This window comes from Bos grunniens, chromosome 12 (genome assembly GCF_055505025.1).
Source record: "Bos grunniens cultivar Pamir isolate PY7600 chromosome 12, Bosgru_T2T1.0, whole genome shotgun sequence".
NCBI lineage: Eukaryota > Metazoa > Chordata > Mammalia > Artiodactyla > Bovidae > Bos > Bos grunniens.
In genome coordinates this window covers 91,539,890-91,556,979 of record NC_141176.1, presented here as the reverse complement: position 1 = coordinate 91,556,979, position 17,090 = coordinate 91,539,890, and the positions used below count along the sequence as shown (strand labels likewise).

General features: G+C 56.0%; 1 protein-coding gene across 4 annotated transcripts in view; it reads left to right on the top strand.

Moving 5' to 3' along the window:
* The first annotated feature begins 750 nt into the window (after positions 1 to 750).
* Positions 751 to 17,090, top strand: part of RAB20 (RAB20, member RAS oncogene family) — a 32,087-nt gene continuing 15,747 nt past the window's right edge. The window contains exon 1 of one of the 4 annotated variants that reach the window (XM_086330564.1): positions 751 to 1,501. In XM_086330564.1, coding sequence (XP_086186690.1) covers positions 808 to 1,501 — 694 coding nt within the window. In that variant the 5' untranslated portion in view covers positions 751 to 807. Of the gene's footprint in view, positions 1,502 to 1,618; positions 2,085 to 17,090 lie in introns of those variants that run through there. The other 3 variants (XM_086330567.1, XM_086330565.1, XM_086330566.1) reach the window with 3 other exon arrangements.

Sequence of the window (17,090 nt, the reverse complement as noted above, 5' to 3'; positions counted from 1 at the left end):
AGGGAGCTGCCTGGAAAGGTGCGGTGAGCTGGTAGGATGCAGAATTAGCTCCCTGTCCTAGGGAAACATACACCACCAGAGGACCTGGGTGTGGAGCCCAGCTGGCAGTGATGTCTGCCTGGAACCCCTCGTGGCCTCACCAGGATGGTGAAGTCACCCACTGTGCCCTGACCCTAAGCTTTCTTGAGCAGCTACTAGCTGCGCGATCCTCTTCATGCCACAGAGTGGTGAACAAAATGGACACAAAAAGCCCTTCCCTCCTGCAGCTTACTTCCCAGAGAGGGAGACTGCATAGAAGGTCAGCAGTACACCCTTATTCAGTTCAATGCAGTTGCTCAGTTGTGTCCGACTCTCTGCGACCCCATGGACTGCAGCACGCCGGGTTTCCCTGTCCGTCACCAACTCCCAGACTTTGCTCAAACTCATGTCCATTGAGTCGGGGATGCCATCCAACCGTGTCATCCTCTGTCATCCCCTTCTCCTCCTGCCTTCCATCTTTCCCAGCATCAGGGTCATTTCCAATGAGTCAGTTCTTCGCGTCAGGTGGCCAGAGTATTGGAATTTCAGCTTCAGCATCAATCCTTCCAATGAGTATTCAGGACTGATTTCCTTTAGGATGGACTGGTTGGATCTCCCTGCAGTCCAAGGGACTCTCAAGAGTCTTCTCCAACACAACAGTTCAAAAGTACCAATTCTTCGGTGCTCAGCTTTCTTTATTGTCCAACTCTCACATCCATACATGACCACTGGAGAAACCACAGCTTTATTAGGGAGCGGTAGAAAGTAAGCAGTTAGGGCCACGGAGGGATGGAGGGCGGGAGAGGGACTCCAGAAATCGGGGGTTGGGGCTCGCAGTGGGCAGTGACCAAGGGCAGAGTTCGGGCTTGCGGGGCAGAAGCCGGGCAAGGCCGGTGCTCCTCGGGTGAGACGCCCTCACACCCCGCCTCCCGTCCGCATTTCCGCGCCCCCGCCCCTCCTTCTTCAGAGAACCCGGACGGCGGGGCCTCAGCAAACACCGCCCCCGGTGTTCACACTGGAGCACCGCCGGCGTCTCCAGTAAAGACCCGATCAGCACAACTGCCAAAGTCAGACGTCCACTCCGAAGTCAAGTGGCGACGGCGGTCCTCGTCTCGCTCTGATCTACAACAGCACAACCCACTTCTCGCCAAAGTGAGCGAAAACGACATCCGCCAGGGCCCCGGCAGACAGGCGGAGGACCGGTCCTCGCGGACGGTCACGGCCACACCTGCGCCTGCGGAGGAGGAAGCCAGGTGCTGGGGCCGGAGCCCGCCCCGCGCCGGGACGCCTGGGTCAGCAGCCGGGCCGCGCCCCTGCGCTGTGTCCACCCCGGGACTCGGCTCTGCGTCCGCCAGCCTTCCCACCTGGCGCCCCCACCTGCCCCGCCCCCCCCAACCTGCCCGGGTCTTCCGAGTGCCGCCCGCTGGGGGAACGAGCGCGGGGCCGGCCAGAAGACAGGTCCACCCCGCCTGGCGGGCGGCAGGTGAGTGCCCTGGGGGTCGGGGAGAGGGCGGGGCCAGCCCGGGGCGTGGGCCGTCAGGGGCGGGGCCAGCCCGGGGCGGGGCGGGGCCAGCCCGGGGCGTGGGCGGCATGGGGGGCGTGGTCAGCCCGGGAGTGGGCGGTCGGGGGCGGGGCCGACCGCCCTGGATCCCGGACTGGCCGCCGCCGGCGGGACACCTAGGCGGGCGTCGGGCTGGGTCCCAGCTCCGGCCCAGCGCCTAGCCGCGCTTTCTCTCCCGCGTTCCCAGGCGTCCGGAAGGGAGGGTTCCCGAGAGGCTGCCTCTCTGTCAGTCCCGGGTCAGAGTAGCTTCGGGGCGTCCGGCGGATCCAGCCGCGCACCGGGCGCACGGGCCAGGAGGGCGTGGGGGAGCGGAGAGGTGTCCCCTGGGGGAAGATGAGGAAGCCCGACGGGAAGATCGTGCTTTTGGGGGACATGAACGTGGGCAAGACGTCGCTGCTCCAGAGGTACATGGAGCGGCGCTTCCCGGACACGGTCAGCACGGTGGGCGGCGCCTTCTACCTGAAGCAGTGGCGCTCCTACAACATCTCCATCTGGGACACTGCAGGTGAGGGCGGGGGCTTCTAGCTGGAGAGAAGCGTCCCTCAGGGCAGGGGTCCCCTAGGGCAGGGTCTCCTGGAGCAGGGGCCCCCAGGCCAGGCGTCTGCTGCCCCACGCTGGGTCCCTCCCTTGCTCTGCAGGTAACCCCGTCGTCTGTATCAGGCCCCTCCTCACGGTGTGTGGCCACCCTTGGCCCCTCTTTGTTCCTACTTGACTCCTCTGCTGGTTGGAAAGCTGAGGATTCAGCGACTGGGTACATCTTAGCAACAAACCAGGAAAGCACCCTGGGCCCCAAAGAGAGGACCGCTGGTGCCTGCTTATGGAGCGCCCAGCCCAGCCAGCTGCTGGTAACCGGAGGCACTGAAGCCCTCCCACCAACAGGGTCTCAGTCGCTGTCCACAGCCACCTTGAGGGGTGAGCAGAGCTAGTATAAACTGCCTCTCCTGACAGAAGAGAAAACAGAGGCCCTGAACCTCCCCTGAGGGCTTAGGTGGGAAGCAGAGCTCAGGTCCCCTCCCTCAGTGCCAGACGTGTCTGTATTTTCCACTTATCGTCGCCATCGTCAGGGCTCATGCATGTTTTGGGGCTTTGAAGTGATTTTCTGCAGAAGCATTTTGAAGATAGCCATTTGATTAAATTCCAGGAGATAGTGGAAGACAGAGGAGCCTGGTGTGCTGCAGTCTATTGGGTCACAAAGAGTCGGAGATGACTTAGCGACTGAACAACAATTATTTTAAGTATGTGTAGTATATTTGTGGTTTTTCAAAAGTAGAATACATCAGCGGATCTTGACTCAACCTTTCAGTTTGTTAACTCTGTGTAGTTACACTGACATGAGTGTTACAATAGAATGTATTTTCTTCCCCATGAAAAAGAATAAGATCCCACAATAAGTAAGCTGTAAATTAGTATGATGCGTTTTCAATGGGCTTGACTTTTTAAAGCCTGAAACTTCAAGGTCTGACTTTTTAAATATCTGCACTTTAAAAAGTGACATTTACGCTGGAAGTTCCTGTGCAGAATTTAAAAGTTGCCAACTTGGGCGCACCAGTCTGCTGAATAAGCAAGAATATAACTCATCCTCTATTTAAAACTGAATTAATGATGGCTGCTTTCCAACGTCTGCCCCTCCTCCCTCCCTCTTGCTTTCTCTTGGCTGTCTTTTTTGTTGTTAGAGTTGTTAACATCTTGACTAATTTGTTTGCAAACATGCTGTGAAACGCAGCGTCTCCCATCTCCCGGGTACAAGTGCACCTCCCTTGCTCTTTCTCTGCCTCCAGGCTGCAGAGTGAAGTTCCTCTGAGATCCTTTCCTTAGCTGACTCTCCAGCATTAAGCATTTGGTAGCAATGGAACCAGAGCTCTAGAAATCAGACCAAGTTAGCATAACTTGTCTGTGTGTTCTGCATGAGGCTGGTCCTGAGGCCCGTTTGGTTGGTTGACTGGACCTCACTGCTGCCTTGGTTTACACAAGGCTAGTTCAGGATCAGTGCTGGGGGACCCAAACCCAGAACCCAGCTGCGGCTGCCATTAGAAGCTTTTACCACATGCGCGGTGTTTCTGGAACAGGAGCTGACTGTTTGGTGTCAGAACAGGCATCTTGGCATTCAAGGTTTGAAGAAGTAATGTCGATCAGCCACTTTCTTCTTTGGTGCTGAGGACATGTTGCAGCCAGAATCTTTACTGTCAGAGGATTTTGTAATAAGGCTGATGAAATGTCCTTGGTGTCTGGTTGGGCTCCCGGGGGCAGCGACTCATTTCCTGGCTGCCTGGGAAACCCGCCTTCTTCCCGGAACCCCAAGTGTGACCTCAGCTGGGCCCCCGGGACAGTGGAATGCCGAGATCTGTGGGCACATTTCTGATCTCCTATATACACGTGTTCAGGGCACCCGGGGCTAGGAGTCAGCGGTCACACAGGCCACCTCTGTGCCTGTGGGGTTAGGGAGACTTCGAGGGAGAAGGCATGTATGACTTTTTGCCTTTTAGGTAATCCTTGTTGGAGATGCAAAAGTGTAACTTCTAGGAAAGCCCCTCTTTTTCCTCCTTTTGCCTTGCCTTTAAAGTTTCTTTCGACCCCACCCTGTCTTCTAAGTTGCTTTCATTTTAATTTGTGTAACTGAAGCAGAAGGGTGAGGACCGGCTGGAGGACACCTGGTTTTATCACCATTCTCAGTCACACGGGGTGGGCGGGTGCTGAATAATGAAACTGATAGGGAGGTGTCAGAGTTCCTGTTCCACCTTGGCATGTCCTTCCGACAGCAGTGCCTGCTGGCATCCCGAGGCTGCCAGCAGAGGGGTGTGTGGGGCAGAGCGGGGAAAGGAGGTTTGCTGGGTGGCTATCAGTTGGCACGGGGCTCCTCTGGAGGGAGTGGCACTGTGGAGATGGGGCTGGAGCTGGTGGAGATCACGCAGGACCAGGCTTTGTCCAGGGTCGGCACTCCATGGGCTCCAATTCCAGCAGAGGGGAGAGGCAGACAAGGAAATGCATATCGTGTCACATTGCATCACTGTTCCGGAGAAAATGTGGCAGGACGATGGGAAACTGAGCAATGAGCCCGGGCAGACCCCGCCAGACGCCTGCCAGAGCCCAGGGCAGACCCTCCTCCAAAGTCCAGGCTGAGCCCACCAGAGCCCAAGCAGATGCCCGCCAGAGCCCAGGGCTGACCCCCCACCAGAGCCCAGGGCAGACCCCTCACCAGAGCCCAGGCTGACCCTGCCAGAGCCCAAGCAGATGCCCACCAGAGCCCAGGGCTGACCTCCCACCAGAGCCCAGGGCAGATCCTCCACCAGACACCAGGGCTGACTCCACCAGAGCCCAGGCTGACCCTGTCAGAGCCCAAGCAGACCCCGTCAGACCCCAAGCAGACCCCGTCAGACCCCAGAGCAGATCCCGGGACTGTGCTCCCTCATTTAGCTCTCCTTCCTCCTTCCCCAGGCCTTGGGGTGGGTGGTAGCTGACTCCTGTTTGAATGCACCTGAAGAGCTTTCCTGACCCAAATCTGCTTTGCTCCAGCTCCTAGTGACACACCCCGGTTTCCACCCGGGAGTCCCTGCAGTGCCCTGACATCCAGGGCCTGCCTGTCATCTGTTCATGCAGACGGGGCTTGAGCGGCTTTTCTCTTCCGCGTTCCTGACTTCCTTCTGAGCCCTGGCCAAGTTGTTAACATCTGTATTTCTAACAGTCCGTTCAAAGGTAGGCTTCCCAGGTGGCTCTAGTGGTAAAGAACCTATCTGCCAGTGCAGGAGACGTAGGAGACTTGGTTCAGTCCCTGGGTGGGGAAGATCTCCTGGAGCAGGAAATGGCAACCCACTCCAGTGTTCTTGCCTGAAGAATCTCATGACAGGGGAGCCGGGTGGGCTACAGTCCATGGGGTCGCCAAGAGTCGGACACAACCGAAACGACTGAGCACGTGTTCAAGGCGATCTAGGCCCTTCCCACCGCGTTCCCGAGTTCGCCCAGGCTCCGCGATTGCCCAGTTCCAAAGCCACTTCCACATTCATTGCAGCGGTGTCCGACTCCCAGGATCGCTTTTGGTTTCCTGCGGCTGTTGTAGTAAATGACCACAGACTTAGTGGCTTAGAAGAGCAGGTGCGTCCCGGATGGGTCTCACTGGTTAGAATCCAGGTGTCAGGAGGTCTGTTCCTCTCCAAGCCTCCAGGAAGGACTGTCTTCCCTGCCTTCCTGCCCCCGGGGCCCGCCTGCACCCACGGCTTCCTCCTCCTCTGTCTTCTAGCTGGCATGTCTGGTGGGGCCCTTCTCTCCTCACGGCCCTCGAACCCTGACTATCATGCCCCTTCCTGTATCTGAAGGACCCTGTGATTACCCTGGGCACTTCCTGGTCATCCAGGGACGTCTCCTCATTTAGGGTCGGCCAGTTGGCCGTATGGATTTCTGTGTTTAATACGGTGTGTTCACAGGCTCCAGGCCTGAAGACGTCTTGGTGGGGCGGGGCGGGGGGGGGGTGCGGGCTGCTGACCATACGTGTGATTGCGGGGCTGTGTCACCTCTCCCCGCGTTTTCCTCCTCTGTCAGAGGGGGGCAGCTGTAGTTGTTGCTGGAAATCTACCCGCTAATAATGGGTCGTGTGCTCTGAGCGGTACTGGGAAGGAGGAAGCTTTGTGTTTTGCTAAATAAGCGTCTCCCAGCCCTGGGTACTCACAACCTCCATGGCCACCAGCAAGCCTGTCACAGCGGGGCACGAGAGGCTCGGGTGGGTCACCAAGAAATGATTCTGCAGGAAGCGGAAAGCTCCAGGAAGGGGGGCTCCGGAGCAGTTGGGTTAAGTCTTTCTCTTGAACAGCCTAAGGGTACCCCGGGAGAGGATGCTGGAGTTCTGACATATGAAGTCGTGGTGCCTGGAGGAGGGGATGTCCTTGCTCGCACCGTGAACTTAGTGAGGAGGTCTGGGCTCCTGGGGAGGACCAGGGCCTCGGTCCTGTGAAGGGCCGTGTTGTCCTGGGGGGCCCGTGTGGGCGGCCCCGGGAGGCACACGAGAGCGGATGCCAGGTGATGTGGACAGTCCATCCGAGGACTACAAGCCCCTCTCTAGGCAGCTGCTCCTGGATCAGGGAGTTGGGGGACGCTGTGTGGGAAGAGGGCATCGTTCAGGCTGTGGACCCTGGAGATGCGCTCTTTTTGATGGGGGCGGCAGAGCTGCGGATCCCCAATGCCTTGGCCCAGCCTGCGAGGCCTGCGTGTTTAACCTCGAGAGGCTGGCACAGAAGTGGGTAGACAGCCTGTGCAAACTGCGCATGCAGCCAGCGGCGGAGGGCTCTGCTTTTAGCTGCCCCTCTTGGTTGATGAGTGCGGCTGCTGAGTGGTTTTGAGGTCCTGATCCTGACAAGCAGAATGGGTGTGACAGGGATGGATGACCCCTCCTTTCTGCCGATCGGGGGTGCTCACCTGGGCCTCACTGCCACCCTACTTTGTGTAATGGGCACCCCTCCCCCCTCCCGCCCCAGCATTTTACAGCAGTAGAGCTCAGTGGCTGCGGCAGAGACCGTACAGCGCCGGAAAACTCAAGTGTTCAGTCTGGCCCTTTGCAGAAATAGTTTGCTGACTCCTGGTTTAGGTCCCATGAAAAGGAGAATACTTTTCTAAAAGTCTTTTCTGTAGCTGTTCTCTTGGCAAAACTCGGTTAGCCTTTGCCCTGCTTCATTTTGTTCTCTAAGGTCCGTCTAGTCAAGGCTATGGTTTTTCCAGTGGTCATGTATGGATGTGAGAGTTGGACTATACAGAAAGCTGAGCGCCTAAGAATTGATGCTTTTGAACTGTGGTGTTGGAGAAGACTCTCGATAGTCCCTTGGACTGCAAGGAGATCCAACCAGTCCATCCTAAAGGAGATCAGTCCTGGGTGTTCATTGGAAGGACTGATGCTGAAGCTGAAACTCCAATACTTTGGCCACCTGACGCGGAGAGCTGACTCATTTGAAAAGACCCTGATGCTGGGAAAGATTGCGGGCAGGAGGAGAAGGGGACGACAGAGGATGAGATGGTTGGATGGCATCACTGACTCAATGGACATGAGTTTGAGCAAGTTCCAGGAGATGGTGAAGGACAGAGAACCCTGGTGTGCTGCAGTCCATGGGGTCACAAAGAATCGGACATGACTGAGCAACTGAACTGAACTTTCTGTAGTTGTAGAAACTCCCCAAAGAGTTTAGCATTTAGGAAAGAGTTCAGGAACTGAGGAGACCCCTGATTCAGTTAAACTGGACAAGCAGCTCTCAGATTTCCCTTGGGGGTCCACCTGAAGCTGTACTGGGTGAGGGTGGGGCCTGGGTTTAAGATCAGGATGGGCTCCTACTGGGAGAAAGTTCTTGGAAATAAATCTTAGTTTAGATTTGGGATCTGGAAATTAAGGCTGCAAAGCCAGTGTTGTAGGTGGTCCACACATTTGTGGGTGGTCCATGTCTGTGTGCATGGTCTCTGTCTTTGTGAGTGGGTCAGCATCCTTGTAGGTGGTCCACACTTTGTGGGTGGTCCACGTCTTTGTGGGTGGCCCACATCTTTATAGATGGTCCACATCCTTGTGGGTGGTCCACGTCTTAGTGGGTGGCCCACATCTTTGTAGATGGTCCTCATCCTTGTGGGTGGTCCCCGTCTTTGTGGGTGGTCCACACATTTGTGGGTGGCCCACATCTTTATAGATGGTCCACATCTTTGTGGGTGGTCCACGTCTTAGTGGGTGGCCCACATCTTTGTAGATGGTCCACATCCTTGTGGGTGGTCCACGTCTTTGTGGGTGGTCCACACATTTGTGGGTGGCCCACATCTTTATAGATGGTCCACATCCATGTGGGTGGTCCATGTCTGTGTGGGTGGTCCACACATTTGTGGGTGGCCCACATCTTTATAGATGGTCCACATCTTTGTGGGTGGTCCACGTCTTAGTGGGTGGCCCACATCTTTGTAGATGGTCCACATCCTTGTGGGTGGTCCACGTCTTTGTGGGTGGTCCACACATTTGTGGGTGGCCCACATCTTTATAGATGGTCCACATCCTTGTGGGTGGTCCACACATTTGTGGGTGGTCCACACATTTGTGGGTGGCCCACATCTTTATAGATGGTCCACATCCTTGTGGGTGGTCCACGTCTTTGTGGGTGGTCCACACATTTGTGGGTGGCCCACATCTTTATAGATAGTCCACATCCATGTGGGTGGTCCATGTCTGTGTGGGTGGTCCATGTCTTTGTGAGTGGGTCAGCATCCTTGTGGGCGGTCCATACTTTATGGATGGCCCACGTCTTTGTGGGTGTTCCACGTCTTTGTGGGTGGCTCACATCTTTGTAGGTTGGTCACATCTTTAGTACCACTGAAGACTCTGAATGGCACCCTCTGGGGTTAAGGCATCATTTGCAGAATTCCTCTGCTTTCTTGAGAAAGTCAGTGGCCTGAATATGAATGTGGGTATTAAGATAGGTGGAAGAAAATCAGCAGCCTGGGCTCAGCGGGGTGGACAAAGCGCCATTGTACTGAGAGATCTCAGAGGACAAAGGCTGCCTGTGTGCAGCTGCACGTGCTGGCAGGTCAGCCCGGAGGCCGCCTGGAGGAGGCGCCAGGAACTCTCGGGGTGGGTGGGGAGAGGTATTTAAGGCTTGCGGGTACGCTTGAATTCTGGAGACTTGAACTAACTGAGGTCCACCGCATTCGTGAGCTAACACCTGAATCGCATTTAATGTCTCTGGACAATAACTCTGTGCTTCGTTATCTTTAAGTTTGTGGGAAAAATAGAAACTATGATCCCTAATGGAACTTGCCCTTCGCGTTTCATTGAGACTTCACAGAACTTCCCTCTTTGCAAAAAGGAAATTTCACACACATGTACACACATGTACACACGTGTTTTTATTCTTGGAACGAGGCTTCATCACGCGTATGATTTGATGACAGACCCTCGTGCTCCTTCCTCCTCCTCCTCCTCCTCCTGTTTTGGAGAGGGGTCCTCAGAGCCGGCCCAGGTGCCCTGTTCAGAACTCACCGCAGACGCCCGTCTTTGCTCCGCTCCCCCCTTTGCCGCGGCACCGCCTTCTCTGGGATCGTCCCCGCTCCTGACGACGTCCAGCTTGAACTGTGTCCCGTCTTTCAGCGCCACGTGCCTCACGCAGCCGTCGTGGATGGTGGAGCGGACTTCTTTGTCCAGACCGTGCCGCCACGTGACCTCATCTCCCTAACTGTGTTTTGCTTTCTATCTGATGGCAGAGCGGTCAGTGTTGCCTGTTCTGAAATGAGAGAAAGCAGAATGGACGTGCACAGAGCCGCCGGGACCTGTGGGCACCCAACCTGACATTGCCTCGCTAGGGGCGGGGAAGGAGAGGAGAAGCGGGGCTGGGGCTGACAAAGGACCAGCAGGAATAATGCCCGAAAACTTTCCAAACCCGGTAGCTCACATAAACCTGCAGATTCCAGAAGCTGAGAGAATCACAAACAGGGAAAACCCAAAGAGACCCGGGCAAGGCTCGCTATAATGAAACTCCGAAAACCAAAAGGCAAGAAAAACATCTTTTGTTTTTTCCAGCCGCTCCGTGTGGCATGTGGGATCTGATCAGATCCACGCAGCCTGCAGTGGGGGTGTGGAGTCTTACCACTGGGCTACCAGGGAAGTCCCAAGGAAAATATCCTGAAAGCAGCAAGTGGGGGAAAGAAAAGGTTATAATGACAGCCGATAGCTGACTCATCAGAAGTCAAGGTGGCCAGAAGGAAGTGGCGTGGTACTTTCCAAGTGCTGAAAACAAGGATGAAGACTTTTTTATTTTTAATTTTAGTTTTTATTTATCTGCTTTTGGCTGCGCTTGGCTCTTCGTTGCGGTGTGTGGGCTTCCTCTAGTTGGGGCGAGTGAGGGCTACCCTCTCGTTGTGGCTCTTGGGCTTCTCGTTGTGGTGGCTTTTGCGGCGGAGCGCGGGCTCTAGGGTGTGTCGGGTGGGGTGCGGCTGTAGTTGTGGAGTGTGGGTTCAGCAGCTGTGGCGCACGGGCTTAGTTGCTCCTTGGCGTATGGAATCTCCCTGGACCAGGGATCGAACCTGTGTCCCCTGCATTGGCAGGCAGATTCTTTATCCTCTACGCCACCAGGGGCCTCTGATGAAGACTGTTGACCTACGATTTTTGTTCGTCTTCACAAAAAGTGACTCTGGAAACAGGTGCCGTACGTTGACTCAGACTTTTCCACCTGTTCTGTTCTTTAATGACAGTATGATGCTATTTAGTATACAATTGCATGTTGAATAAGCTATCTAGGTAAACCTGGGAGGTTTTTTTTTTCTCCACATGAAATGTAAAAGCTTTCGGCTTTGTAGCTTAAAAATTGGGAACAACTTTTGCCTATATAGTAGTTTTTGCTTTTTGGTAGATTGTCTTTTAGGGTTTATTGAAAGTTCACACATAGGCGGTAAGATTCACCTTGGTCTTTCAGTGCCTGGTTAGGAGTTTTGACACAGCTGTGTACCAACAAGCACAACCAAGATACAGGCCGTCTGCATCTTTTTACAAAAGATCCCTGGTCCTTCGGAGTCAGCCCTCTACTCACCACAGCCCCCAGCCCCTGTCTGTTTTCTGTCCTCAGCGTGGTCTCCAGGGCTCATATGGGATGGAGAGTTTTGAGCCTGGTTCCTTCTGCTTAATGCGTTTAAGCTTCACCTGTGTTGTTGTCTGTGTTCAATCCTGTTAATCGCCGAGTAAAGTTCCACCGTGGGCTTCCCTGGCAGCTCTGGTGCCTGCAATGCAGGAGACTCAGGAGATGTGGGTTTGATCCCTGGATCAGGAAGAGCTCCTGGAGAAGGAAATGGCAACCCACTCCAGTATTCCTGCCTGGAATATCCCATGGACAGAGGAGCCTGGTGGGCTACGGTCCATGCGCTCACAAAGAGTCAGACACAACTAAGCAATTAAACCACCACCACCAAAGTCCCATCGTGTGGATGGACTGTCCACACCTGAGCCATTAAACCGCCACCGCCATGTGGACGTGCCATCCATCAGCTGAGTGACTAAACCGCCACCACCAAAGCTCCGTCGTGTGGACGTGCCGTCCATCAGCTGAAGGGTGTTTGGGTTGTGTTCAGTTTTTCGTGATTATGAATAAAGCCGCTATAAACACTGAGTAGAGGTTTTTGTGGGAACGTGAATTTTCACCTCTCGGGTCAGCCAGCTAGGAGTAGGACTCTTGGGCTTTCCAGTCAGTGTATGTTGAACACCAACCTGACACAGCCCCATCAGTTAAAGAATCAGTTTTTTTGATTTCCACGTGTTGAGAGACTCACGTTTCCACGCACAGACTTGGGGAATATTCTGGGGAGAGAACTCAGTCGTTTAGCTCTTGGACACTTTTCTGAAGGAAATGATCTGTTTCTTGTTTTCCTTAGCTGACTTTGTGCAGGCGTGTGGTTAGTTCTGCAATGGAAACTTCGTTGCTTTCTCTGCCAGGGTCACAGCAGTGTTGCTGGAATGGCAGGTGCTTGGAGAGAGGCACCGGGAATAAGACCCATACTGTAAGGTTCTAATCTTGGTTGTCTCTTGGCCATAAAACAGACACATTTAGCGGCCCTCTCTGTCTCGGGCGCAGAGCCCTTTAGAAGGAAGGCCACTCGCGGAGCCTGGTGCCAGCTGCCGTGCCCGCTTACCCCCTTGTTCCCTCTGACAGATCATTTCCAACCAGCCTTCAAAACCAGCTCTTCTCTGAGACCTACCTTCCTGCTCAGCCCGAGCGAACCCACACCCACACACTTACTCGAGTGTTTCTATTCCAAGAGAAGGCCTGCTGAGTGTGTATCTCCTGCAGAGCATTTCTAAACGCTGGGCGACTTGTTCTGTGGCCTGAGAGGAAGTGGGCGTGAGCCGGGGCTTCTCTCAACGCTGGCCTGGCCTCCGCGGGCCGGTCTCGCGCCTCTGACATGGCTCAGCTCGCCCACTGCTCAGTTTCCCATCCTTTGGGCTCACATGGGCTTGGAGCTTAGCTTTGACCTGACAGCGTTTGCGCGTGGCAAAAATGAGGCCAGCGGGACCGTGGCTGGAGCACCTCCGCTCTGGAAAGGCTTCACACCTGAGTACACCTGGCACGCTGGGCGCCGCCTCGCGGGGGCACGGAGTCTGCTATGATCCTGTCAACGAGAGCAGGCCAAAGATTTGCCTTTTCAGCTTCTTCCTCTTTCAGATGAAGAGACAAGACCCCGAAAGTTATTTGTCCAACGTCGGAGCAGAAGAGGGGCCAGAGCCGGGGTCTCACGACGCCGTAACCAAAGTCTCTGCACCGTTAGCGCCTTGTTTCACGCTGCTGTGCCCTCCATCATGGATGCTTCCTTCATCTTTAGGGGCGTCTGTGCTCTGACCTCCTCCCCTGCTGCAGTGCGCTCAGAAATCAGGGTGGTGTCCCAAGGAGAGCTGGCTTGGGAAGTGTTTTCTCCGGGCGTCCGGGTTGCTGGCTCACGGCCCCGTCCTCCCTGGCCCCCCACCAGTGTGAGTAGCAGGGGTGCCCTCGGCTTCTCCTGCGCCAGGCACCACGCGGAGTGCTGCTGGGGCCTCGTCTCTCATTTCCTACAGCGGCGTTGTGCGGTTGGTATTTTCACCACTGCCTCTTCCAGACCAGGAGGCTCAGGGCCAGGTGGCGCGGGGCGCTGGGGGCCCGGATTTGAGCTCGGCGCCTCATCATGTGTAGTGGGCTCCTTTCCACCTGTCTGGGTACCACGTGGGTGCCCTCCACATGCAGAACGCTTTTCCCGCCTGCTCCCCGGGGGATGCTGCCCACAGAGACCCGGGTGAGGGGCAGCCTGGCTCCCGCACGCCTGGGCAGCACCCAGACAGAGCAGGACAGGTGGGACCCAGCCCTGCGCCCCTCGCCCTGATGGCCTGCTGCATGTGGGCTGGGCCCGTCCCTGACTGACCACTGATTGGCGTTTACATTTACAACTTTAGAAAAACAATTACTGATTTATCTGTGGCTGTGCTGGGTCTTCATTGCTGTGTGGGCTCTTCCCTAGTTGCGTGGGGGCCACTCTGTAGATGTGGCGCTCGGGCTGCTCACTGTGGGGGCTTCTCCTGTTATAGAGCCCGGGCCCGAGGTGCTCAGTCTGCAGTACTTGCAGCACGCGGGCTCAGTAGCGCTGGTGCTCAGGCTTGGTTGCCCCGAGGCGGGTGGGGTCCTCCTGACCCAGGGATCGAACTGGTGTCCCCTGCATCGGCAGGCGGATTCTTAACCACTGAAACACCGGGCACGTCCTCTGTTAACGACTTTTGATTGCTGTGGCCTGCATTAGAAGTTTCGATTTCCAGTTTATAATTTCTCACCTGCTTTTGGAAAGAGGGTGCGGGGCTGGGACCTTGCTTTTTTTCCCCTCGGTTCCAGACACGCATTCAGTTCCTGTTGTTGAAGGGCCACTTGTATTTCCACGCATGCCCACACCCAGGCGTCCAAGGCCCTGTGTCTTGGAGCAGAGGCCTGGCTGAGGGGAGTGGGCTGAGCCAGGCCTGTGGCATGAGGGTGTCCGCGCTGCGTCCGGGGAAGGTGACGGCTGCGCAAGGGGACCCAGAGCCCACGGTCTTCCAGGGCGTTGCTTGAAAAGAATACGTTCTGTGGGTTTTTCTGGTTGGAGGAACAAAAGAGCCTTTCTTTCTGAGATGCTCGCACATCTGTCTGTAAAAGTAGTGTTTCCGCAGGGAGTGGCCTTTGGGAGGGTGAGGGCTGCGGGCAGGGGCGGGCAGGGTGGGCAGCCTCCCGGGCCCAGGTCTCCCTGGTCCCCCCCGACCTGCGGGCCCTAGGTCTCCTCCGTCCCCCGACCTAGCAGCAGCTGTGTTTGTCCTCTGGTAAGAGCTGCAGTCGCTGCTTGTCACCCACATTATGAGACTTCACCAGAGACCTTGGAAGCTCCTGCCTGTGTCCAGGCTGCTTTGAAGAACTCCCCCAGGAGTTCTGGGCTGGGCGCATCTTCAAGGACTCCTTGGTTCTGAGTCTCCCTTATGGCCTTGCTTTCCTCACTCAAACAGGTGGACTTGTTCCTGGGACGTGAGAACACAGGGGAGGTGCTGTAAGTTTGTGTTTTCCTCTATTTCTAAAAATCAGAGGTGCCTTTATTACACGTTGTGGCCAAATGCACAGTGACCGAATGTTAAATTGCTAGAATCTTATCAAAAATCCTCAGCCACGAGAATTTCCAGATAGGGCATTTTCTTGAAAGACTAAGATTAGATAGTAATGAAATCTAGCTCTTGAAGGTGGTTTTGTGTGATGCTGAACTAGTGTATCAAATAATACTCCAGGTTAGAATTATGGTTCTGCCTTAAATTGAAAACTTTTAAAGCAGTATTTATTGGCTCAAAGAATGCAGTGTTCAGAACACTAATTGGAAAAGATACACGTACCCCAGCGTTCACAGCAGTACTGTTTACAGCATGACAGCCAAGATTCGGAGACAGCCTAAGTGTCCGTCAACAGATGACGGACGAGTGGATAAAGAAGGGGTGGTGTCCACCCCACCATGGGATGCTGCTCAGCCATAAAGAATGAAATAATGCTATCTGCAACAACATCAGTGGATTTGGAAGGTGTTATGCTAAGTGAAATGTCAGACAAAGATGGTACTGTATGATGTCACTTACATGTGGAATCTAAAGCGATAACAGGCCAGTGAATCTGACAGCAAGGAAGCAGGCTCACAGAGAACAAACTGGCTTTACCAGCGGGGAGAGGGTGATCGTTTGCATCTCGTCGAGAAGCTCTTTTGTTCGGAGTCACAGCTGAGGTGCTGACCTGGATTTGAAAGTGAATGTTCAGGTGTGGAGAGTAAACTGCATGGTGCGTTGGTAACACCGTCGGCAGAGATGGGTAAACGCACGGCTCTTCAGGGATCTTGCACGAAATGAGCCGTGGTCCTTACAACTTACCCGAGATGCGGCTCCAGCACCGATTTTAGCCAGATGGCAGCTGCTGCTTCGGAAGCACCGAACGCCAGGGCTGACCTCGACCCTGTGTGTGCTGTAACTCTGGGGCCCCTCCCCAGGACCAGGAGGCAGTGAGGTGGGCTTCGCTGGTGGGGTTCTGAGCCGGGCGAAGTGATCAGCGTTTATGCGCTCGGTCAGCAAGCCAGCCCTGTGGTCTGAAATGCGCTCACACAGACGGAGCAGCTGTCGGCTGTCTCCACCTGCCCTGGAGACAGCGGGGCCGAGCCCGCCCTTCCCTGAGCTCAGGTGCGGTCCCTGAAGACCGGGAGGGCGGGCTGCCGGGGATGCTCTGTGGCCGGCTGGCCCCGCGGCCCCGTTGGTGGCAGAGTGGGTTTCTGAGGAGCCCGAGTCCTGCAGAGGCTGGGCCTTAGGCTCTGAGGGCGTGTCCTGCCCCGTTGGTGGCCGCGAGTTGCTGTGTCCTTGGCTTTATCTAATCTCGCTGTGCCCCTTCTTACCTGCCTTTGCCTTCTCTCTGGGGGCATTTCATCGTCCTCCTTGACTGACTCTCAGCTTCTGGGCTCAGCCACCTCCAAGGAGCCCTGGGAGGCACCTCAGCCACCGTCTCAGCAAAGTGGCCTTAGGTCCCTCCTGCCCCCTCCTGATCCCTCCTGGCCCCTCCTGGCACCTTCTGATTCCTCCTGACCCCTCCTGATCCCTCCTGTCCCCTCCTGATCCCTCCTGGCCCCTCCTGATCCCTTCAGGTCCCTCCTGGCCCCTCCCGATCCCTCCTGCCCCCTCCTGATCCCTCTTGGCCCCTCCTGATCCCTTCTGTCCCCTCCTGATCCCTCCTGGCCCCTCCTGATCCCTTCAGGTCCCTCCTGACCCCTCCTGTCCCCTCCTGATCCCTCCTGGCCCCTCCTGATCCCTTCAGGTCCCTTCTGTCCCCTCCTGATCCCTCCGGGCCCCTCCTGATCCCTTCAGGTCCCTCCTGATCCCTCCGGGCCCCTCCTGACCCCTTCCTATCCCTCCTGATCCCTCCTGGCCCCTCCTGGCACCTCCTGATTCCTCCTGACCCCTCCTGATCCCTCCTGTCCCCTCCTGATCCCTCCTGGCCCCTCCTGATCCCTCCTGGCCCCTCCTGATCCCTTCAGGTCCCTCCTGGCCCCTCCTGATCCCTTCTGTCCCCTCCTGATCCCTCCGGGCCCCTCCTGACCCCTCCTGATCCCTCCTGGTCCCTTCAGGTCCCTCCTGGCCCCTCCTGATCCCTTCTGTCCCCTCCTGATCCCTCCGGGCCCCTCCTGACCCCTTCCTATCCCTCCTGGCCCCTCCTGGTCCCTTCTGGCTTCAGGTCTGATGGGCAACGGGGTGAGCACAGTCTGGACCCCTCCTCTCACCGGTTCTGTCCACACTCTTTTCGAGCACCTGCTGCGAACTGCACACTGTGCTGAGCCCCGGGGACCACGGTGAGGAAGGCAGATGGCCTCTCGTCCTGGAGTGAACTTGGGTCAAGTTGCTGGCGACAGGCCCAGCCTGGGTGGCTGGTGCTCTAAAGGAAAGGTGTGGGGACATCCCTGGGGACATCACTGGGGACTTGAGGCAGATTTGAGGGGATGAGTAGTCACTTTCCTTGTGAGAAGCAGTTTG